Genomic DNA, 22,423 nt, shown 5'->3' with positions numbered 1-22,423 from the left:
AGGATTGTAAAGACATCGAATGCATTTGAGAACAGCAGTTTTACATACTCGATTTTCCCCTGAAAAATTAATTTATTTAATGTATAGAATTGCGTGCCAGCGCTAGTTTATATTAAATAATAAAATACTGAATCAGTTTAAAATAGAACGCGAAAATTTAAAGTTAGGTGAATGCAAATTTTAAATTGCACTAACTTTGAAAAAAATTAATAATTTGATGAAAATTTAAAATTCGAAATTACATAAAACATATTAATGATGGTTTAAAGTTCTTCACCCCTCGGGAGAGAAATTAAAAAATTAAATTCTAAATAAAAAAATAATATGAAGAACTTAGAAAATTCCAACTAAAATTCTGCAAAAATTTAAAAAATTCTAGCTTCTAAATTACGAAATTTGCCAAAACTGGGTGGAAAAATGTTTTGTTACCAATTTTGACAATGTTCCCAAAATGGTTTACATTGCCAGATCGGTAAATTCTGCAGGGTGGCAGCCCTTGCACCTGGTGGCAGTCTTCCTCACCAGTGCTGGCAAGTTTTGGGGGGAACGAGCTGTTTCTGTCTGGAAAGCATCTTAATTTGTTATTGTGGGTAGTTTTTTTTTGCACAGTTTTACCAAAAATATATATAGCAAAACTCTGCTGAATATATATTAAAAATAGCCAGATTTCCAGCTTATAGCAATTTTGATTTCTCAAAATATCCAGATCTATCTATATAATAGCTAAGTTGGCAACAGTGATTTCAATACAACTCTAAAATTTATGCCAAAAACGAGTGGAAATTTATATGCTTGCAAGCAATATAATATTCTGTGCAGGACAAATACAGACAGGCAGCTAACAGGAGCAAGAGTGAGTGCAACTAGCAAGCATCAGTAATAGCCGTCGTAATTGCAGAGCCAGCGCCGTGAGCACTAGAAGCTCCAGCGTTTTGGACACTACACACTCATTCCAAGCAATGAGTGCTGCAAAGAAATACAAGCCTATGGATACCACTGAACTGCACGACACTGAGAATATTGCATCCAGCCTTAAAAAGGGTGATAGCAGCAGCAGCTCGATAACGACAACAAATCCGGGACGGAGCGCCTTCGCAGCCCAAAATATGAATTCAGCAGCGTCCACAAACGGCGAACGATTGCCAAACTTTTCAAAACTGGGTGCACATCATGGTAATGATATGCGTGCTGCATCAACTACCTCAAATCTTCTTAATCGCATGGGCGCTATACACAATACCAAGCCGGGCGATGTCAAGAAGATTGTTATTAAGAACTTCAAGGGTAAGGTTAAACGTTAATCATATCGATATCGATTACATGAATTATTACATTTGCATACAACGAAAAAAACAAAAAAAATAGCTAAACCCACACTGCCCGATAACTATTCTGAGGACACATATGTGAAACTGGAGGAGGCCGTTATCGCCATACAACTGTCAAAGCCCATCAAATATTCACTGGAGGAGCTCTATCAGGCCGTTGTAAATATGTGCAGTCATAAAATGGATGCACAATTGTATGCTAAACTCAGAGAGCTGACGGAGCAGCATGTCAAACGCAATATCAAACTCAAGGAGCTAACTGGCGGTAGCATGGATAAACTGGTAATATAAATAGGTTTACCTACTCTTGTTTAAATAATTGTAAAAATCAGAGAGAAAGGTTGTATTCAAAGCTGTGATACCCTTTTAGACACCTGTACTCAATTAAATATAAACAAATTATATATAATCTATATACAGTGGTCCGATTTCAGATATTAAAACTTATTAATTGTTTTCTTACAGATTTTATTGGAGAAAATCAACAACTGGTGGCTGTCATTCTGCCAGCAAATGATCATGATACGTAGCATATTTTTATATATGGATCGCACCTATGTGCTGCAAAACTCGTTCATACATTCAATATGGGACTTGGGGCTGGACCTCTTTCGTATACACTTTGCACAGAATAGCGTTGTACAGAAGCGCACTGTTGATGGCCTCTTGACGCTCATTGAAAAGGAACGCCAGGGATCGACAGTGGATCGTGGATTGCTAAAGAGTTTGGTCCGTATGCTCTGTGATCTGCAGATCTACAGCAGTGCATTCGAGGAGAAGTTCCTCGATGCAACAAATCAACTGTACAAGGCTGAGAGTCAACGTAAAATGCAGGAATTGGAGGTGCCCGAATACTTACAACATGTGAGCAAACGTCTGGCCGAGGAAAATGAGCGTCTATTGCATTATCTTGACTCCAGCACAAAGTAAGCAGTTAAAATAAGATACAAATGTGTAAATTACTAATTGATTTATCTTATTTGCTAACAGACATCCTTTGATATACAATGTGGAAAAGGAGCTGCTTGCCGAACACTTAACCACAATTCTGCAAAAGGGTCTAGACGCATTGCTAGAGGATAACAGACTGAGTGATCTTACCCTTTTGTACGGCCTGTTAAGTCGCGTCAAAAACGGCACATCCGAGTTATGCGGCAATTTTAATGGCTATATCAAGGTAAAAAGTTTGTTACCTTATCTTTGTACACGTTAATAAACTTTCTTTCTTAAAAATTTTGTAGAAAAAGGGACGCACTATTGTCATTGATCCCGAGAAGGATAAAAGCATGGTGCAGGATCTGCTCGACTTCAAGGACAAAATGGATGTCATTGTGCGCAATTGTTTTGAGCACAATGAGAAATTTACGAATTCGTTGCGCGAGGCCTTCGAATTCTTTGTCAATCAGCGAGCCAACAAACCGGCAGAGCTCATCGGTCCGTACTCTTGTTATTCTAATATAAAATTAGCATGTCATATTTATTTATATTTGTACTTGTATTCCACAGCTAAATATGTGGATATGAAATTACGCTCTGGCAACAAGGGCACCACCGACGAAGAGCTGGAAAAGACGTTGGATAAGATCATGGTGCTGTTTCGTTTTATACATGGCAAGGACGTTTTTGAGGCATTCTATAAAAAGGTACTGTAGTCGAGTATTTGGTTCAAAATCTAAATATTTGATGCCCTATTGAAATATTGGGCAAATAATATTAAGAATGACAAAGTTAGGGGGATAGAAATCAACACAAAATGATAAAACTTATAATAAGGAAACAAATTTTGGATAAATGTAATAAGACAGTTAAAGTAAGAGTCTCTGTCAAAACCGAATACCGAAACATTTGTACCGAAACCGTAACCGATATTTGTTTCGGTTTGATTCCCTGGTTAGAACAAAAATTTTTTTTTTGTGTTCTTTCTATTTTATATTTTCAATTTATTATCCTTATATTGGTTTCCCTAAATTATATTCTTAGTTGAAGTTTCTTTGTAATTCTTACAAAAGTATTCAAATATTCCAATTGTAATATTATTATTGTTAATCCAACAGGATCTGGCCAAGCGTTTGCTTGTGGGCAAATCAGCCTCCGTGGACTCTGAGAAGAGTATGCTCTCTAAACTAAAACAGGAATGTGGCGGCGGCTTCACCTCAAAGTTGGAGGGCATGTTCAAGGATATGGAATTGAGTCGTGATGTGAATTTGGCTTTTCGCGGTCATACGCTTAGCAATGATCGTGATGTGACCAATCTGGATTTAACCGTCAGCATATTGACCATGGGCTATTGGCCAACATACGCGCCCACTGAAGTCACAATGCCGCCGCAGTTCATAAATCCCCAGCAGATATTCAACAAGTTCTATCTGGAAAAGCACAGTGGGCGAAAACTGCAGTGGCAGCCAACTCTGGGCAATTGTGTATTGCGAGCTCAATTCGATGCGGTAGAAATCAATTAGCAAGTGTTAAATATTCAGATACTTATAGAATTCATTTTCTTTGCAGGGTCCAAAGGAGTTGATGGTATCACTGTTTCAAGCGCTCGTGTTGCTTTTGTTTAATGATAAACCAGCGCTTAGCTATGAGGAAATCTTGGCTGCCACCAGTATTGAGGATGGCGAGCTGCGACGCACCTTGCAGTCGCTGGCCTGTGGACGGGCTCGTGTCATAACCAAATCTCCCAAAGGTCGTGACATTGAGGATGGTGATCAGTTCGATTTCCACAATGAATTCACAAACAAATTGTTCCGCATCAAAATCAATCAAATACAAATGAAGGAAACGGTAAGAAAACATAACACATTATTTAAATGTCCTTTTAAATATTTAATTATGTAAATTTAGAATGAGGAGCAAAAGGCGACAGAGGAGCGCGTCTTTCAGGATCGTCAGTATCAGATTGATGCGGCCATTGTGCGTATTATGAAAATGCGTAAAACGCTAAGCCACAATTTGCTCATCACCGAGTTGTTCAACCAGCTAACGTTTCCAGTTAAGGTGAGACGACTTCAACACGTTTCAATATGTAATTGTATTGTTATATCGTTTGTTTTACTTTCAGCCTGCTGATCTGAAAAAGCGAATCGAATCGCTGATCGATCGTGATTACATGGAGCGGGACAAGGATAATCAAAATCAATACAACTATGTGGCATAAGTGCGTGAAGTTTTCTATCTTTTTGGCCAACATTACACACAAAACACGAATGTAGTTTTCTTTATTTTTTGCGTTTCTTTAAAAACCATACCATACATCAAATACGATTTAAAGCAAGTCCAACGAAATTCATTTGGTAGCGTATTGAACAAATATCAATTACATATTGTAGTTGTAGTTGTGAATCGTATACACAGTTCGTTCAGGTTGCAGTTTTCGATTTTCATTGTAAGTCATTGTAATCATCTAATAAATTAGACGATTATTTACAAATCGCAAATGCTACTTGGCAAATATGCGTTTTTTTTTAAATATGGAAAATAACTTTGATTACGGATTTCGTATTTTGTTTATGGGGTTTTTAATTTGTTTTATTGATGATACATTTTTCCTTCAAATAACAATAGAAGAAACATTTGCAGGCTAATATTAATAGATTACTTAAATAATAATAATAAACTCTAGTACTCGTAATTTGCTGCATCTTGTATGTAAAACGGATATGCATATAAAACTAAATCGTTTTTATTTATGATTTTTTGCGATAAATAAACAAACCTAATTGTATACATACGCTATGTGTTTTCTTGTTAACATAATACTCTTTCTATATGTATAGAGAATACATTCTGTTTAGTTGCAAATTGGAGTGTGACCGACAGTTTATGCTTAAAAGACAATATGCGTTAAAAAGAAGTAATATTTACAATTTAGATTACAAATAAGTTGATTAAATAGGAGTAAATCAGGAGGACAGATACTTGGATATATACAAAACAGAAAAAAATATTTAAATTTAAAAAATAAAAGTCGCAGCAGGTGACGTTTTTCGAAAACGACTTTAAACTGAACTCAGACGAGGCTAATTTCGTATCACATTTTCCCATTGCAAACAAAGCCTTTTGCACATTTAACAGCACTTGGAAAGTTATCAGCGGCTTATAAAAAGTCATATACAAAAATATTTAAATGTAAATGTAAAAATCTTTGATTGCTTGATCGATAGAGAGTCAATAATAGCCAAAAATTTAAACGCCTTTTTTTGGGTTTAAGCCTCAACGCTATTGACACTATATTGGGAGCTGTCGTAGTCGGATACATTGTCCGCACCATAGTTTCCAAATCCGGCAACTGACGGCTTCACATTGGGTTCCGTGCGTGTTTTCAGCACGTCGGGTATATAGGCGGGTGCAGGGCCAGCAATTTCCACAATACTTGGACGTCGGGTGGCCGCACACCGCTTAATGGGCGACATGAAGATGAACAATGTGACGGTAATGGCCAAGGTTATGATTAATATTAGAAATCGTGCCATGCCGTCATCGCCTCGGAAATAACATATCATTGCCATAACCAGGACTAAGATTAGTACAGAAAACTTGGTCATTGTGACAGCTGTGGAGTGAATCTTGCCACCTTTGCGTGATATCATATTTGAGGGTCCATATGCAAAGTATAAATTATAACGATCGACCATATGCTTTAGGCATATATAGATCATGGCAAAGGGCATGATCAACGGACAAAATACACTATAAACAATCGATATGGTAAAGACGAGCGTTGTCCAGGCATAGTGGGTGCCAAAGGGAAATTCAATCATTATGGATTTGCGAATGTATGGTGTTTCGGCCTTTGAATTGGCCTTTAGCAATGCCCAAATGTATACGATTAGTTCTGGGAAACGCAACAGCTCCAATGAGGTACCAATAAAGGCAGCAGTTATAATATAATTAACATAAAAGGAGCCACGATCCGGCAAGAAAATGCACTGCCAGCGTCCAGTTTCGTTCGTCAATCCCCATTCCAACAGAGCCTGTGCCGATGTCAATCCCAACGAGGGCAATATAAGAATCATCAAAAGCAGATAGCTAAAACATTTCGTCATTATCGAATAGTTTTGCTTGGAGCGAGTGTAGTGACCCATCCATTTGTCCGATATGGTGACAATCACTGGCATCAGTGCCGACAGTGTCCACAGCATCAACGTGGGCAAGAACTCGGATACCAGTGGTGAAATTTTCGTCTCCGTGTCTTGCAACCATGCACGATTATTCAGCAGATTGACAACCATAGCCGGTGTCGTCAGGAAGAAAAGCACAATGAAGAGGACAACGTTGACGCACACAAACTTAAGGTACCAATGACTCTTGCTCACATTCAAGTTCTCCCAGAAGATGTCATCCGGCGATGGCGCAAACATAATCTGCCATTGTCTGTAAGTGCCGGGTGTAAAGTGTGTCACAATGTTCTGGGCTTCCTGCACCGTCGAGACGGTAAGGAAGGCAATGTCCAATGGTTCATTCATTGTCGAGGCACGCAATCGTGCCACATCACCAGATAATTTACGCTCCTCCCGCTGGTAATACTCGAAGGCATTCTCCTTCTTGCAGGAGCAGAAATCCGGCTTGGCCATCAGAGTGTCCCGATCCCGATGCTGCTCACAATAAACTCTCGCTTCATGTGCGCTTTCGAACTCCGCATTGCGGACAAAGAGCCGGGAAATGTTGTAGGCAATGCTGACACTCTCAATGGTCACATCCGGAAACAGTTCCTGCATGTAGTTCCGTATAACGGTTTTGTTACGATCACTGTAAGCATTACAAACACTTTAATAATCTTGTTTTTGAATAATTAAAGCAACGCTGCAAATCTTTCAATTTATTAAGAAGGTTCAAAGTCTCAAATATTGGAGAAATTATTATTTTTTAAATCAATATTTTCTTTGACTTTTTAAACTAAGTAAAAAGTTTATAATTTTCTATAGAATCTAACATAAAATTATGTTTATGATATTGAAATATTCTTTTAAATTTCTGAACATATTCGCAGCCTTGAAATAAATTAATACTAACCTGTTGGAGATGTTCGATATCATGATGGTCCTCGTGGCGGCCTTTTTAAAGGCATTGCGACCCGAGGATCGACGCATGACGAGCACTACGAGAGGAATATACAATATGGTAATGATGGTGTGCACCCAAAGCCATGGTGATTCTGGCTCCAGATTGGCCATTGTTGTGCGCCCAAAGGCATTCACATCGTAATGCGTGTTCGTGGGTCCATTGAGGAAATTAATGGGCAGAATGATGGCCAATGAGACGACGGTGACCACCGACATGACCGCCATCAGATGTTGTTGGAAAGATAGATAGTGCACTGCATCCGGGCCAGAATGAAGTAGAATTGTCTCCTTGCGTAGCTTAAATGTTACTCTGATCCAACTGAATAAGCCCGGATCCGTATCAATGGGTGACAAAGGTGTGGATTGATCCGCTCCCTGCGATAGATGCGAGTCAACACTGGGTCGAGGCGTGGGAGTCTGCTGTGACGATGTGCCCGGCTGAGGTTCCACAACGCTGGCGGCACGTGAATAAAAGATTTCCGTCCAACGCTTCTTATTCCCATTGGTATTGACCAAGGCCAGGCGATAATCGCTCGCCCGATGACGAAGTGTGGTAAACAGGAGCAAAAGTAATACCCAAAAGATGGTGTTCAGTATCAAAGTCTCGGGGATTCCATTGTAGGCGCTGGTAAAGATCGCTGTCCTGTTTCCCGATACCAAACAATACGTGTTGTTTTCGTATAATCCGTTATCACGCTGTATTATATTATCCATTTTGGAGTCGACAGCTGTGAGCAAGTGAATCACTGCAAAAAGACGAACAAAATAAATGTAAATAACACTCGTAATAGAAACTTTTCCGCCTCCAACAAAAATCCGAAACGTGTGATGTGCTTGCCTGTACAGTGTACACAAGAGAAACTGATAAGAAAGCAGCTGGACTCAAATGAATATTAGTTTATAAATGGTTTCATTTCGATACTCTTCAATCAGTTAGTGTTCCTTGGGTCTGTCATGCAACGTGTGACACACTAAGTAAGCGATTTCCATTCTTAACACATTAAGAGTATTTAAACTTCACTGATTATGTTTCCTTTGCGGTTTCTTTGATTAAATAGAATGAGAAATTAATAAGGTCGTGCCTTTATAGTGTGAGAGTGAACGTGTTCTCTCGTTTCAGAGGCCCGATCGCTGTCAGTGTGCTCTGAACGAATATGAAACCACAACAAAGTACGATATCTTTCTTGCTGTTCGCACTCATTTCTTTCTTCTCTCTCGCAACTTCATCTATGTCCTAAGCGCCCGTGTTATCAATTTAATTTGTATGCGAAAACCGCAATTTCTCCAACCAAACAGAGATTTAGCTTATTAGGTCACTTCGGTCAAAGACCATTCTAATATGTAGTATTTTTACCCAAACAAACGCACAGCGTTATCGAACAATTTGTATGTGAATGATAGAAAAAAATAAATATAAAAAATAACCATTAATATACAGACTGCAATTCTTTGTTTCCTAATTTAAGTAGAACAGCGAAACCAGTATAAATTGCACTTATCACATAACAATACATTAGTTAAGTGCTTCCATCTAATTAGTTATAACAACTATTCATATATATAACACGCACATGCATGTCCGCTATATATTACTGCAATTTTTGCTTTCTTTTGTACAACTTTAATGATATCCCAAAGAAAAAACCCCACTCACAAGACTCGGTTAAGTCTATTTGACATACATTATCAATGGACAGTGTACAATTGGATTTAAAAATAAGATAATTGTTTCTATTTTTCGTACAACGTATTTATGTATGCGTGTAATCGGCAAGGGGTGAGGAGGAGGCGCAGGGTGGGTCGCTAGACAAAGTATCGCGTCATTGCCACTTTCCACTTCTACTCGCATTTTGACTGTAGGCAAATGAATCATTCATACAAAATGCAATTTCGCACTCACGAATTAATGACCACAAAAAAGAAAATGCTTTCAAATTTAGCTACTTTAATATTGTTACACTTTTATCATCATTTTGTGGTCATAAATTTCAATAATTAGTTTGTAACTTTCTTTGTTTTTTTTTGCATTGTTTCTTAACACAGTTCTAAATAATTATAACTTTTGCCACGTATTAACTACGTTTTAGCGTACCTTGTGGGATTTATTGTTATTTGTTGTGTAGATTGCTTCTTATTATTTATTGCACTTAAAAAATCATCTGTGTTTTTTTTTGCATACTTGCGTAAACTAGTGATGGGCTTTGCTACATTGTTGTGTTCATTTCGATATGCGGCGGTCGATCATAGCCACCATGGTGTGTCTTGCAATGTCTCAGTAATGACGTCACAATTTTAAAAAAGGTATTTAAATTACAATCACACAGTTTTTATGCAAGCCCAGAAAGACGACTCATTTAAATTGTAACGCAACTGAAATGAACTTAAACCCATGCCATTTTCGAATTTCTCAATATTTAGAGGAGTTCGGTGAATTAATGAGGTAGCTCTTCAAGCGAGCTTGTTGTGCTCACGATGTAAGCACGACTGTATCGATAAGTATTGTGTATACAAAATATCGGAAGATACGCGATTATCGAAAGCATCTCTTCGTCGACGTAAACAACAAAACAACAGCGCCGTATAAAATATTTCAAAATGAACACAGAAATACGAGAAATTGTTAAAATTCAGTTTTTCTCTAATACTGAATCTAAGTAGTAGTTTTTTAAATTTTTACAACTGCAAATACTAATTTAACCTTCTATTCGCGACACTTGCACTAAATTACCAACTGAAACACAACAATGCCAAGTCAAGCATCAAACGCTAACTTGAGTTTCAAAATTAAGCTATTGTCCAGCAAAAATGTTGTGCTTGTGGATTGTCCGGGCTTCGAGAGTGAACTTTTCATGCCGCAGATAATCAAGGGACGGATCAATTTTCAAAACATCATCCCGAATCATCGTTGCTGTGATGCGGCTGCTGCAAATGTGGAGACAAACCAACTTATTTTGCCTGCCTCCAAATTTGGCGGGACTAGATGCTTTGCTGGGACGAGCACGCCACAGAGACACAACTATGAGATGCAGGTTGACAACATATCCGCACCATTGGCCAGAAGCACCCCAGCGAATGTTAAGATTATTGCCAGGCCCGGCAAGGAAAATGTACAGGCTTTGACTCCAGAGCAAACGCGATGTAAACCTACCCAGAATGTTGCATCTCCCCTTGAAATCCCTGGGCAGCACCTTGAGTCATCTTCCAGTTTGCAACTGCAATCCATGGATCTGCAATATCTTAACGTTAGCGACGCCGTAATGGTCAGTCCGCCACGAATATCGCCTAGTTCTAGCCTGAGGCAATCTGGGAAGTCAATCGATTCTGGTCTTTCGAATTTTATGCACAAAGCGCCACCAGCTCGAACCTATTCTCGTCGCAAGTCCGGCACAGCTGCCAATACTCAGCCAAAGCCGCCAATATCTTGGTCACCAGTGCCCAAGAAGAAAAAGTCGTCTAAAGTGTCGTCCACAAAGCCGTTGAGTCCCGCCATGAAACTGGAGGTGAAACAACGTAAACTAATTGTGGATAACAAAAAGTCAATCGCTTCCAGCATATTGCATAAAGCTCCCACGAAACCGGTTACCAAAACAAAGATTAGACGCATGCAGGTCACAGGCAAGACTCGTGCCCAATTCGAAGCACTCAAGGATACAGCTTATGATCATCTAACAACGCCGGGACACTGTCATGTATCGAGCGCTCTAACCAAGCAATTTAAGGAAGCCTGCTTGGATAAGTATTCGGAAACTCTACCAAACTATGCGGAGTTGTCGCAAACAGCTCCACTGCAGATGGATCGCCAGGTCAAGACATTGATGGCCAAGGAAAAACGATTAGAAAAACAAATGACGAAATCACAGAAAGTGAGAATCGTAAAATCGAAAATTATAACCTAATTACAGTACTGTAAAACGATTGGGACCATGACATATTTAATAAATAGTCAGATTATGTAGTAAATTTTACCGAAAAGCATTTCCCCATTATATTTTCAATATGTTGGACAATTTGAATAGAATTTAGAGGAATGGCCAACGGGCAGCGTATCTAGAAATCTAATCTTAAATTATTATAAATAAGATCTAGACTACTTAAGTATACTAAATTTAGTATATTGACTTAGGACTATATAAGATTGATTTACCAAGGAACACATTCTTGCTACAGTTTATATACAAATCTACATTAACTAAAAGTCGGGCCTATGATAGATAAATAAATTACTAGGAGCTGCGGCAACGGAAGCACGCCTTGAATCCACGCTTTATTGCGCGCATATTATGAATAACTTGTTCCTGGAAAGAATCAACAAAGGAAAGATTATATTACGGTTGAGTTATGTTTTTAGATTCTCTAAACATACCTGCATTAAATTGAAACACATGGCAATCAAGGCCATGCCCAGCAGCAGATAAACGGCACATAAAATGAAGCTCACTTCGACCTTGTCTTTATCGGCGGTTATCTAGTTGAAAGAAGAGGGAACTATTAATTAAACTAAAATGCGAGTAGTCTTCAAGATTTTACCACACGATCACCGGGCACCAAATCGCCAAATCCGATGCTGCTCAATGAGATGAAACAGAAGTAGCTGCCATCCAGATAATTCCAATCCTCCCAGCGTCCAAAAAGGATGGCACCCGATAGTATATAACTGTAAATATATTGAATGCTTAACTACATTTCAATTTGGCAAAACACAATGAGACAAAATTGTAAGAAATCATAAATTGAAATTTAAAATAAAATAAAAATGATTAAATAATTAAATTTAGATATGACAACGATTGTTGTTATGACCCACCTGACCATCACAAAGACACACACTGTTAGCGGCACTGTTATCTCATCCGTGCTGCCGCGTATCTCACGTTCTATATCTGAATCTGAATCTGTGTAGGGCACATCCAACACGCTGGATGTTTGTACTGAACTCTTGGTGTAGTCACTGCTACTGGTGCTGCTGCTGTTACTTGTGCTGTTACTTGTGCTGTTGCTGTTGCTAGAGCAACTGTTGCTGCTGCTGCCACGTGCACTTTCCATCTTATGCAACTGCAACTATAAAAAAAAAATAAGTTGGAGTTTTTTATTACAATATTGGAGAACTTACAGCCCTCGCTAGTTGACGTAGTTTTCGTCGCTCTCGTATTATGCGTCTCTTGGCGACGCCAGGACAAATCCGACAGAGACAGACCTTGGAGTAGATCCACTTAAATGATTTGGCCAGCACATCGCCTAAAAATATACTTTGATATTAACAAGCCTTATACAAGTAATAATATCTTTACTACCTATGTTGGATAAATAGAGCAGAAAGAGTGGCATGCCAATGATGGCATACAGAATGGTCACCAGTTTGCCCCAATCGGAGGTGGGCGTTATGTTGCCATAGCCAATGGTCGTGATTACAGTCAGCGAGTAGAGAAAGGCGCCAGAGAAGCTCCACTGATGATCCACATCTGGTCCCCGCAACTGTTTCTTTACAACAGCCCGTTGATACTCCAAAAGCACTTCATTAACACTACGAAAAGAAAGAGCATTTATTAAATCTGTTAATCTAATTTTAAACATAAACTTTAAATCTTTGTTTAATAATCGTAGCATAATTCATATTTTAAATTTGACAAATTGATTAAAATTATGGAGTGCAGTAAATCGTACCGTTTTCTATAGGCCTGATGATCAAAGAAACTAATATTCTCGGCTGTCAGTTCCCAGATGCGATTGAGACAATCTCCACTAAAGTTGCGCTCAATGAAACGATGTGGTTTGTTTGACTTCAGTTTTTCATATTCGAAAATTTCAATAGCCTGAAAGATGAAGGCGCCGCCAATGGTATAGAATGTCACCAACAGAATGATGCCCACATTGCTGAACATAAACGCCGTAAAGTGACGGCAGTGATCCTTGAAGCGCTCAAATGCCGGCTTCTCTCTCCGTCGAAAGGAGCTGCGCCGCGAAGACATGACTTGACCACATCCAAACTGGAAACTTTAGCAGCTGGTTGCGGCGTCTCGAACGTCTTTGGTCTGGACATGCTTCAATTTGATTGGCCTGCCCATTTAGACGATTTGTTCAAACTGAAAATAAATACAAATAAATAGGTATAAATAAATACAAATAAATAGGTATAAACATTTATTTATTTAAGCAATGTGTAAGGACTTCCTGTGAACGCAACAATTAAACAGACTGCCAAATAAACAAAAGTCATGTCTATATTTAAGATACATAAATCTTAGATAGTGGTGTTAAAATATATACTTCCAAAAAGTAGTAAACTCGATACTCGCGGAAGCGATTTCCAACTACTTTAACGATTTCATTAAAAAACAACAATTGGATAACTAATTGGCTTATTTTACTTATTTATCACCTTGATTTTACAAAAACATAAAGATATTGTTCGTGTCGTATGAAGACGATGATTGGATATTTTTGCTAAACTTTTGTAAAGGTTAAATAAAAAATTATGTATATATGAAATACAACATAACTAAAACATAACTTATTTTTGCAATTTATATTTCCGTTTATATATGTCAATTGTTTCATTTATTTAGAAAATTTAAAGAATTTTAATGTAAAAGAATTTGTTTAGAAATAAAAAAAATAATTCTTTTAGTTTTTTAAGCTAAAATATAGGATATATTCCCGTCAGGACATAACTCAATTTTACGAGTTATATTTTTGATAGTGTTCCGTTTGGTTTGACATTTTAATGTTATTTTTGAACAAATTAATTTCGAAATTCATTTCACTTTTTGTTGTTGTTGTTGTTGTTGTCGTTCTTATAAATGAAACTAGATGAATATGAATTATTTCATTTTTGGGACTGCACGTTTGGCAACTGTGTGTGATCTGTGATCTGTGGTGCGTCTCAATGGATGGCGTTGACCATGAGTGTGGGTGGCATTTCTGGGATTGCTCTGCTGATGACACTTGTCGCCTAGTTTCGAGAACTAGGCATCAAATTGGAGACTTCCTAGCCCATAACGACTTGGCGGCTGCTGCCAAATGTTTTCAATTTCATATTTTCCCCTTTCCCTACCACTTGCCTCTAATTTAGTGGGTGTGAAATATGTTGTAGCTTATTTTTATAAACTCCTACAACAGGCAACAGTCATTTGTCTAATTTGTGGCTTTTCTTTATGTATTATTCTTTCTCTTTTTGTTTGCAAATCTAAAGCATATTTTGGCAGAGAGATATCAGTCTATTCTTAATTCATAAGCCCCAAAGCGCCGCCACAGTAAGATCATTTAATTTATAGATTTGGATAAACCGCAAACCACACATAATATGCATAAGTAAGTGCTCTGTATTTACCTTTGGTCGGATGGGGGCTAAAGCGAGGAGGAACCCCATAAATTAAGTTCAATTTGCAATTGATGTCTGCATTATTTACAAACGAAACATATTAGACTACACACACGTACATAGATAATTAAAAACCAAACAAATTCGCGCCAAAACAAATGAAAATCCAAGCCAAAAAAAATTATTTCGAAACAAGAGAGAGAGAGAGATGCATCGACAACAAAATACCCTAAAATGTATGTTATATATTTTATGTTTGGCCAAAAGGGATTTCAGAAATGACAAAAGTTTTCAAACTTTGTCATGAACGGTTCTTCTAAAACTAAAAACTTTTCATGATGAATATTTTGACAGATAACGGAAACCTTTTTAAACTAATTAAAGAGTATAAAACAATTGAAAGCAAAAATCTTAAACCGAATATGACAAATACATTAATGAAATGATTAAATTGTGGGTGGCAAATACACAAAAAAAAAATGGGTATAATAAAATTTCTATGTCAACTTTATGTTTATGAGTTTAATGAAATTAAGCGATCACAAAAATTAAAAATGTGAGAAAAATTAAAATTAATTTAATTTCAAAAACTCAAAAATGAACCATAGTAAAAAATAATTAATATTAAGCAAAATTGTTTTTGTTGTTTTTTTTAAATAATAATTATTATTATATATTATTGAAATTATAATTCAAGGCTTTTTTCCTGGATTTGTTTTGTTATTGTTTCGATCATTAAAAAACAAACAAAATGCTAATTGAATGGAAGTACAAAAGCAGAAATATTGAAATTTATTGAACGGGGCCGTGTTTTTAATTCTACTGATTAAAGCTAGCCAATAACATTAAATAAAAGATCAAAAGCGAATAGGCAAAAAATGGAAAATAAAAGGAAAATTGTTGTATGATTTAAGCTAATACTATACAAATATCTTTATATGTCTACATATGTTTGTAATATTTTCTGGGAAGTGGAGGCTTTTTTAACTTTTTGAATTGGTAAGCTAGTTGCCGTTTAGTTTAAATTAAAACTGCCTCATAAATGTGGGCATTGTTTATGGCTAAGCAGAAGAATTGAAAAATTTTCTCTTGGGGAGAAACATGTTTATGCTGGGGGCTACAGAAAAAAAGCCCACAAGCAATTCGCTTAGTAATGCAAACAAAAAAACAAACATTAAGAAACTCTTAAATCCCTCAAAGAACACACTTGCATAATTAATTTTTTGTTCATAATTGCCCACGTCAAAAATATTCACAAAAAAATAGAATATTATAGACAGACATAGAATGTTAAGTGCCAACGGGTACACGAGCAAAATATTTGAAAATTTAATACAACAAAATGTTTGAATGCAAATGAAAACACACACGAAAATCGTAATGCTTAAAACCAAAAGTCTGCGAAATAATCCTTGTGTGTGTGTGCAAGTAAAATGACATGGATAATAATAAATTACAGAAAAATATGCATGCACAGACGTACATACATACATATATATGATGTACAAATACATATGTATCTGTGTACTTTGGCTAACCAAATGTTTTTCATTTCGCTTGACAGACTGACAAACCCAAATTGATGTGAGGCCGCAGACGAACAAAAAAAAAAAACTAATTTTCGTGCATTGACCGGCGTATTGAGTTGCCGTAATATCTGACGACCTGGTTCTGTATGTATATTTTTGTATATTTACATGCATACATACATATATATAACGTATTAATTGTTGTTATTTCGAATTTACACAAATCGCGCCACTCATTTATCATGGACAATCGATAACTATCAATGATCGACGACCCGTGCTTTATGTTTGTTGTTCCTGTCACACATGTGCATCCACAAACCAACATACATACATACATAGTATGTTATTATTGCTGTTTAGTGTTATTCCTTTGCCAGATGCCGTTCGCAACGCGCCGGGCGTGACGTCATTAATGCGCCGTCGTCATTGCATTGTTGCGATTTCAGTTCGTTTCGTTTCGTTAGGTTTTGATTTTTATTTTTTTTCTCAGCAGCTGATTTCAAATGCACAACATCTATTTTAAACTACAATGGTATGTTATTTTATCAATGATTCAATGTAAAAATATTTATGCTGCTGTATTTCTTGTTATTTTTATTGTGCTTTGTGCGTTTTAGCACCTGCAAAACGGTGTTGCCTGAAATTTTATTTTTAAACGCACATTACTTAATTCCACTTCACAAGGCGATGCCGAATTTCGAATCCAACTCTACGACATTTGGAGAATGCGCGCGTTCCCCTCGATATGAAACGTTCGCCACAACGTTCTGCTGCCCACTGGGGGCATTATATTTATAGACAATATTATAGAATACAAATGCTTAATCTTGACGCTTCACCTGTGACGTCGAAATTGGCTCAGTGATCAGCTCGTTGAAAGAGCGCCAAAGAGAGAGAAAGTCAGACAGAAATTGAGAATGAGAAAGCAGAGCAGTGCTGCCACAATTTTGAAAAATATTTTAAAATTTGAAATATAACCAAAATGGGCACATCGCTTTTCAAAAATGCAGTAAATGTAACGTATTGCTTTATTGTTTTTTTAATTAACGCCTATTAAATTTCTGAATTTTTAAACTGTGTCACAAAAATTGGTCAATATTTAATTAAAACAATTGGCAAAGTTTTTTTTCGCAACTATTAGAGTTTTATGTCGCTTATTTGATCTTGGACTTGAATCCATTCTCCAGCAATGGAGCAACTTCCTCAGGATGTCGATTTCTCGTTTCTGGCAAATACCAGTAAGTCAGCAAAAATCCATAGATGCATATAACGGCGAATGGCATAAAAGCAAAGGGACCGATATACTGGTTCATTATTGGAAATATCATGCCAATTATAAAGTTCGTTAACCAATTGGAAAGACTGCCCAAAGCCATGACGGCGGAAAGCGGTGAAGTCAATAATAGCTCTATAATAAAACAAAAATAAAGGAAGTAAAGAGTAAGTTCGATTACAAACCTGAGCCAATAAAATAGGGCATCGGTGCCAGTCCCATGTTAAAGCTTAAAATATACATGGATAGGAAGAAAATGCAGAAATATGACACCCATTTGAAGGAATCCTAAGGAAATAAATAATGCAATAAATTTAAAATTATCTATACACATGAAGCTGACCGAAAAGAACAGTCCAAGACTGAGCAATATCATAAATACGGCCGATAAAAAGCAGGACAGCATCATCATAAGACGTCTATTGAAATGTGTCATCAGAAGGGGACCACAAAGGGCAGCGGCAAAGTTAAGTACGCCCAAGCCAAAGTTTAGCCACAATGCCACCGAAGTCGTGAATCCTGCACCAGTAAATATACCCACAGAGTAATTCCAAATCTACAAAAATAATGGAGTTGTCATAACTAGTGGAAAAGGCTACAGTCGAAAGAACCCGACTGTGAGGGACCCGGCACTTCTTAAAAATGTTTCTTGAACAACTCCCCAGTAACAATGATCCTTAATATGTGTACCAAATATCAAGGCTGTAAGATTGTTCATCTAAAATTAACCTAATTTTCTTAGAAGATACACAGGATCCTACATACCAAATTTAGTGTGTCTAGCTCTTAAAACATCTAAGATTCGGCTGTTTATGCAGACGGACATGCCTATATCGACTCCACTGTTGATGATATTAACGGACTAACTAAGATCAATTGTACTTTTGAAGTACAGGGTCTAATAACCATTAGTCTTACAGCATTACAGCCGCTTCCTTGCTGAACAAAGTGAAAGGAGCAGACAATAATCAGAGGCATTCTAAGCTTGCTATCACAGATGACAGCTTTGATGCTCATTGTCTCCGCCGTTGACTTGAATGCAGCTTCTATCCTAGCTAGTTCCTTGTCTACAATTTCTGGTTTCTTGCGCAACTTCATTATCGCCGCTTTGGTCTTCTCCTGGTTTCCCTTGGATATGAGATAACGTGGACTTTCGGGAAACAGACACAAGGGCAGCAAACCTATCACAACAAACAACATAAATCCAGATAATGCCCAGTGCCAATAAGACTTGTTGCCCCAGCAGAAATCAAAGCTAAAGATCTGACCCACAACAACGCCACCAGTGATGCCAATGCAGGTGAAGACGCCAACGCTACCGCTTAACTCTTTGGGAGCTAATTCCACGAGATATATGGGCTGTGTGGAGTAGACAAAGGCGGCTGCCACACCCCCCAAAAGACGTCCGAGTAGCAATAGCTCCAGTGAATTGGCCTGGCGACAATAGAAATGCAATAGACCCGATACCATGAATATTAATCCACTTAACTGCAGAGTACCACGTCGTCCTAGTCTGGTATTTATGGAAGCGGCACACAACGAGCCACAAATGCCGCCAATCTTTTTAGATATTTTGATCAATGTTTTACTCTCATTTTGTATTATTCAATTTACCTGGAAGATTGATACTATGCTGGCCCAGATCAATGTAACCTGCGCATCGCTGAGATTCACTGAATAATGTGCATTTGCAGACTCCGCAGCCCAGACTTTAATGAACTAATGGATTATCTTGGAATTTATTCTTCAAGATAATCACTAATTATATATTTACCTCTGCGGGCGAATTGACCACACCAAAGGCGTAGCCAACGGGCAGGACAGCGCCAATGGTCACCTCAATGCAGATGAGCAACAGGAATGGACTCCAACCTTCCCTATCCATTTGGTTACGTAGTTAAATTGGAATATTTAGAAAGCAGCTGTTGCTTTGTTCTTGATACCTTGTCATTTTTACATTTTACCTTATTAAAAATTTCTATTTTCAGAATATAACTATTCCCCCAAGTTTGGTATTCTTAAAATTAACTGTTATAATTTTTACTAAAAAAAAAATCATATTACAGGGTATTTAATAGTCAGTTTTATTTTTGTATGATCATAAAAATGTATGTAGTTCGTTTAATTGATCTTCGAGCGGAATCCTTGGCTCATCAACGGCTTAACATCCTTCGGTTCACGTCCACGTGTTTCCGGCAGATAACGCCAGGTCAGGATCAGGCAAAGGATGCAGACGCACATGCAGGGCATGAAGGCAAAGGAGCTCCACACTTGCTGCAGCAACGGAAAGCACATGCCAATGAGGAAGTTGCCGGTCCAGGAGAACAGGCTGCCCATGGACATGGCCACAGGACGCGGTGCATCCTCCAGCAGCTCTGCAAGTTAAGAAGCTCTTAGAAGACAACTCCTCAGATAAAACACTCAGTACAAACCCGAGCCAATGAAGTAAGCAATGGGTCCAAGACCAATTTGGAAGCCCAGTATAAATGTCAAGATGAACATGATGCTGACATATTTCAATCCAGTGCTCTGCGTGATGAGCATAAAGTATAAGGAGAAGGACATGCCCGCCAGGGAGAGAGCACACAGTCCACAGGAGTTAATCATTAAAGGACGACGGGCGAATTTACGCAGCAGGAGCGGACCCAGCAGCGAGGTAAGCAGATTAAAGCCACCAATGGCCATGTTCAACCAGGTGGCAGCGGCGGACGTGAAGCCCGCCTCGGTGAGAATGGTTAGCGAGTAAAAGAAGATCTGTAAATAGGACATTCCATACATTAAAAAAAAACAACCTCACATTGCAAAATTTGATTCTCACTAAGATAAAAATTATTAAGGTCTTGGATTTTGATCCTATAGCAAATAGGAATGATGCTGTAATGTATATACGTTTAAACTTAATCTTTGAGTGTCCATCGAACTGATCTTCATAGCAGTTCACTTACCGCATTTACGCCACTGAGCTGTTGTGTGGCTTGGAAGGCACAGACCAGCAGCAGGGGCAGAAACAGTTCCTTATCCCGCAGCACTTGCCACATGCCGCTTGCCTTGCTTTTCCCCTGTAAAGTTGCTCCCAAATCGCTGAGTTCCTGTTGCACGTTGCTTTGCTTGCCACGCAAACGTTGCAAGGCCGTCGCACTCTTATCCACATCGGCTTTCACCAGATACAACCAGCGAGGACTCTCTGGGAAGGACAACAGAGGCAACAGACAGATCAACACCAACAGAGCATAGAAGCTCAAGGCGTAGGGCCAATGCTCCTCACTCCCCAACACCTGTGGCATGCTCACAATCTGTGAGAGGAGTATGCCACCTGTGATGCCAATGCAGGTGAAGACGCCAACGCTGCCACTAAGCGAGACAGGTGCCAGTTCCAGCAAATACATGGGATGTGCGGTCACAATGAAGGCGGAGGCAATGCCCCCAAAGAAACGTGCCGACATAAGCATCTCCAGGGATTTAGCAGCACGACACCAGGTGAAGAGTAAACCACAAATCAGGAGCATGACGCTACTAATAATGAGGCAACCCTTGCTATGGAAGATTAACAGTGGATTACTTTCAAAATGTATTAGTAGTAACTTAACATATGAGACTATTTTCATTGTTTTAGAATCTGTGATTAATTGGAATTTAGTTTAGAAATTAGAACTACTGTTAATAACGACACCAAACCGTGGGGTGGGGAGGGAATTTACTTGCCTGAACGGTTGTGTTATTTTACCTATTATCTACAATAAAAAATGTATAAATATTTATAACTTAAAATGAAAATAAGAGATTGGTATCATATTTATTATCCCTGCAAATCTGGGTATACACTTCTGCTCACCGTCCATATTTGTTGGTACACCAGGCGCTAAAGCAGGAGCCAATGATGCCGCCAATCAGATAGATGGACACAATGCAAGTCCACAACAGTTTCACCTGATTCCAGCTGGTGTTGGTGTCGTATTCACTCCACAAGATTGTGTGGCACCAGCTCTTGATTATCTCAGAGGGTGCATTGAGCACACCAAAAAAGTAACCCACCGGCACAGTGGTGCCCACGGTGGTTGTCAGGCAAATGACCAGCAATAACCATGTCCAACCTTGTCCAGCATCATTCACGTGCTGTCAACGAAAGAGAATAGAGAATAGAAAGAGAATTATTTACATATGCAAAATCAAAAGATTCAAGACACAAACTCGGTGGGGGTGTTGGTATGGGTGGAATGTGTAGGAATGTGTGTGGAAATATCAATCACCATTATGACAACCATATTCCGCAACTTGGATGCGCTGTCTATCGAAGCTGCTCAACAACTGTGTTCTTGTGTTGACTCACAGTAAGACACAAGAATTTTACACTCTGATAGAGATCAGCGCGTGTCACGAGGCACAATAGAAGGTAATAGTTTTATTATAAAATATCATATATATATTACATTACCCACTCTTATCTTTTTTTCTACTTATTCACCTTGTTTTTGGAAAATTGTAAAATAATAATATTAAAAACAACTTTTGTTTTTTAAATTTAATAATAAAAATTGGTATGCTAAAATTAGTTTATTTATTACTTAAAAAATAAAAACTATTTTTAATTGCATATTCTTTTAATTATGAATTCAATTTTTGTTGTAATACTTATTTAAGATTGTTATAAAAAAAGTATTTCTTTTGAATAATTTTAAGTTAACTATATTTTGAATCGAAATTTAAAACTGTTTATTACAAATATATATATTTTAAGTCAATTCGTGTCACGACCCGCGCTCAGTACTGTTCTCTTTTATATCTTGCGAAGAAGTTAATTTAGGAACCAATAAACAACTCGTCAAAAGGTTTGCCAATTGTTTTAACACAAGCGTTTGGACAAGTTACAGGCACTTCATTTTTATCATTAACTTGCCTGGTTTCTTATAGAG

General features: G+C 37.9%; 6 protein-coding genes across 8 annotated transcripts; 2 read left to right on the top strand and 4 right to left on the bottom strand.

Moving 5' to 3' along the window:
- The first annotated feature begins 747 nt into the window (after positions 1–747).
- Positions 748–4,549, top strand: LOC117783173 (cullin-4A). Its single transcript, XM_034620436.1, has 10 exons — positions 748–1,284; positions 1,366–1,610; positions 1,794–2,254; positions 2,319–2,505; positions 2,570–2,762; positions 2,835–2,971; positions 3,383–3,772; positions 3,834–4,112; positions 4,173–4,325; positions 4,390–4,549. The coding sequence occupies exons 1-10, from the start codon at positions 960–962 to the stop codon at positions 4,483–4,485; spliced, it is 2,466 nt and encodes an 821-aa protein (XP_034476327.1). The 5' UTR covers positions 748–959; the 3' UTR covers positions 4,486–4,549.
- Positions 4,550–4,829: 280 nt separating this feature from the next.
- On the bottom strand, positions 4,830–9,715 carry LOC117783174 (CSC1-like protein 2). Of its 2 annotated transcripts, none has more exons than XM_034620438.1 (3): positions 9,483–9,715; positions 7,341–8,136; positions 4,830–7,076 (listed from the first exon to the last, which is right to left on the bottom strand). In XM_034620438.1, exons 2-3 carry the CDS (start codon positions 8,102–8,104, stop codon positions 5,534–5,536), a joined length of 2,307 nt encoding a protein of 768 aa, XP_034476329.1. In that variant the 5' UTR covers positions 8,105–8,136; positions 9,483–9,715; the 3' UTR covers positions 4,830–5,533. The 2 variants fall into 2 exon arrangements, with proteins under 2 accessions (XP_034476329.1, XP_034476328.1); XM_034620437.1 differs by having other exon boundaries at positions 9,570–9,710.
- A 290-nt stretch (positions 9,716–10,005) lies between these two features.
- LOC117785028 lies at positions 10,006–11,365 on the top strand. The gene has a single exon (XM_034622908.1). The coding sequence runs from the start codon at positions 10,135–10,137 to the stop codon at positions 11,284–11,286; it is 1,152 nt and encodes a 383-aa protein (XP_034478799.1). The 5' UTR covers positions 10,006–10,134; the 3' UTR covers positions 11,287–11,365.
- LOC117785027 (TWiK family of potassium channels protein 7) lies at positions 11,347–17,014 on the bottom strand. Of its 2 annotated transcripts, none has more exons than XM_034622906.1 (8): positions 16,902–17,014; positions 13,052–13,470; positions 12,682–12,911; positions 12,501–12,625; positions 12,195–12,448; positions 11,918–12,044; positions 11,754–11,855; positions 11,347–11,685 (listed from the first exon to the last, which is right to left on the bottom strand). In XM_034622906.1, the coding sequence occupies exons 2-8, from the start codon at positions 13,354–13,356 to the stop codon at positions 11,614–11,616; spliced, it is 1,215 nt and encodes a 404-aa protein (XP_034478797.1). In that variant the 5' UTR covers positions 13,357–13,470; positions 16,902–17,014; the 3' UTR covers positions 11,347–11,613. The 2 variants fall into 2 exon arrangements, with proteins under 2 accessions (XP_034478797.1, XP_034478798.1); XM_034622907.1 differs by lacking the exon at positions 16,902–17,014 and adding an exon at positions 16,576–16,665.
- Positions 17,015–17,281: 267 nt separating this feature from the next.
- On the bottom strand, positions 17,282–19,398 carry LOC117782956 (solute carrier family 2, facilitated glucose transporter member 7). Its single transcript, XM_034620075.1, has 6 exons — positions 19,288–19,398; positions 19,128–19,232; positions 18,432–19,073; positions 17,857–18,069; positions 17,699–17,801; positions 17,282–17,648 (listed from the first exon to the last, which is right to left on the bottom strand). The coding sequence occupies exons 1-6, from the start codon at positions 19,396–19,398 to the stop codon at positions 17,395–17,397; spliced, it is 1,428 nt and encodes a 475-aa protein (XP_034475966.1). The 3' UTR covers positions 17,282–17,394.
- Positions 19,399–19,573: 175 nt separating this feature from the next.
- LOC117783915 (solute carrier family 2, facilitated glucose transporter member 3) lies at positions 19,574–21,830 on the bottom strand. The gene is made up of 5 exons (XM_034621484.1): positions 21,761–21,830; positions 21,346–21,626; positions 20,459–21,047; positions 19,946–20,267; positions 19,574–19,888 (listed from the first exon to the last, which is right to left on the bottom strand). The coding sequence occupies exons 1-5, from the start codon at positions 21,773–21,775 to the stop codon at positions 19,635–19,637; spliced, it is 1,461 nt and encodes a 486-aa protein (XP_034477375.1). The 5' UTR covers positions 21,776–21,830; the 3' UTR covers positions 19,574–19,634.
- Positions 21,831–22,423: the final 593 nt, after the last annotated feature.

This window comes from Drosophila innubila (genome assembly GCF_004354385.1).
Source record: "Drosophila innubila isolate TH190305 chromosome 2R unlocalized genomic scaffold, UK_Dinn_1.0 1_C_2R, whole genome shotgun sequence".
In the NCBI taxonomy this organism is placed as follows: Eukaryota; Metazoa; Arthropoda; class Insecta; order Diptera; family Drosophilidae; genus Drosophila; species Drosophila innubila.
The sequence above is the reverse complement of the archived record's forward strand: the minus strand, read 5'-3'. Positions and strand labels throughout refer to the sequence as shown.

What these genes read in the sequence shown, in the direction of transcription:
- LOC117785028 (XM_034622908.1), top strand. Translation starts at nt 10,135, where the DNA reads ATGCCAAGTCAAGCATCAAACGCTAACTTGAGTTTCAAAATTAAGCTA.
- LOC117783915 (XM_034621484.1), bottom strand. An exon ending in TGTACCAACAAATATGGACG is followed by an intron (nt 21,048 to 21,345) that starts GTGAGCAGAAGT and finishes AATCTTCCATAG; the next exon opens with CAAGGGTTGCCTCATTATTA. An exon ending in TGCTTACTTCATTGGCTCGG is followed by an intron (nt 19,889 to 19,945) that starts GTTTGTACTGAG and finishes CTTAACTTGCAG; the next exon opens with AGCTGCTGGAGGATGCACCG.
- LOC117785027 (XM_034622906.1), bottom strand. Translation starts at nt 13,356, where the DNA reads ATGTCTTCGCGGCGCAGCTCCTTTCGACGGAGAGAGAAGCCGGCATTT. An exon ending in CATCAGGCCTATAGAAAACG is followed by an intron (nt 12,912 to 13,051) that starts GTACGATTTACT and finishes TTCTTTTCGTAG; the next exon opens with TGTTAATGAAGTGCTTTTGG. An exon ending in TACGTCAACTAGCGAGGGCT is followed by an intron (nt 12,449 to 12,500) that starts GTAAGTTCTCCA and finishes TTTTTTTTATAG; the next exon opens with TTGCAGTTGCATAAGATGGA.
- LOC117783174 (XM_034620437.1), bottom strand. An exon ending in ATATCGAACATCTCCAACAG is followed by an intron (nt 7,077 to 7,340) that starts GTTAGTATTAAT and finishes TAATGCTTACAG; the next exon opens with TGATCGTAACAAAACCGTTA.
- LOC117782956 (XM_034620075.1), bottom strand. Translation starts at nt 19,398, where the DNA reads ATGGATAGGGAAGGTTGGAGTCCATTCCTGTTGCTCATCTGCATTGAG. An exon ending in GCATAGTATCAATCTTCCAG is followed by an intron (nt 19,074 to 19,127) that starts GTAAATTGAATA and finishes ATATCTAAAAAG; the next exon opens with ATTGGCGGCATTTGTGGCTC. An exon ending in AAGGAAGCGGCTGTAATGCT is followed by an intron (nt 18,070 to 18,431) that starts GTAAGACTAATG and finishes TTATTTTTGTAG; the next exon opens with ATTTGGAATTACTCTGTGGG.
- LOC117783173 (XM_034620436.1), top strand. Translation starts at nt 960, where the DNA reads ATGAGTGCTGCAAAGAAATACAAGCCTATGGATACCACTGAACTGCAC. An exon ending in TATCTTGACTCCAGCACAAA is followed by an intron (nt 2,255 to 2,318) that starts GTAAGCAGTTAA and finishes ATTTGCTAACAG; the next exon opens with ACATCCTTTGATATACAATG. An exon ending in ATTTTAATGGCTATATCAAG is followed by an intron (nt 2,506 to 2,569) that starts GTAAAAAGTTTG and finishes AAAATTTTGTAG; the next exon opens with AAAAAGGGACGCACTATTGT.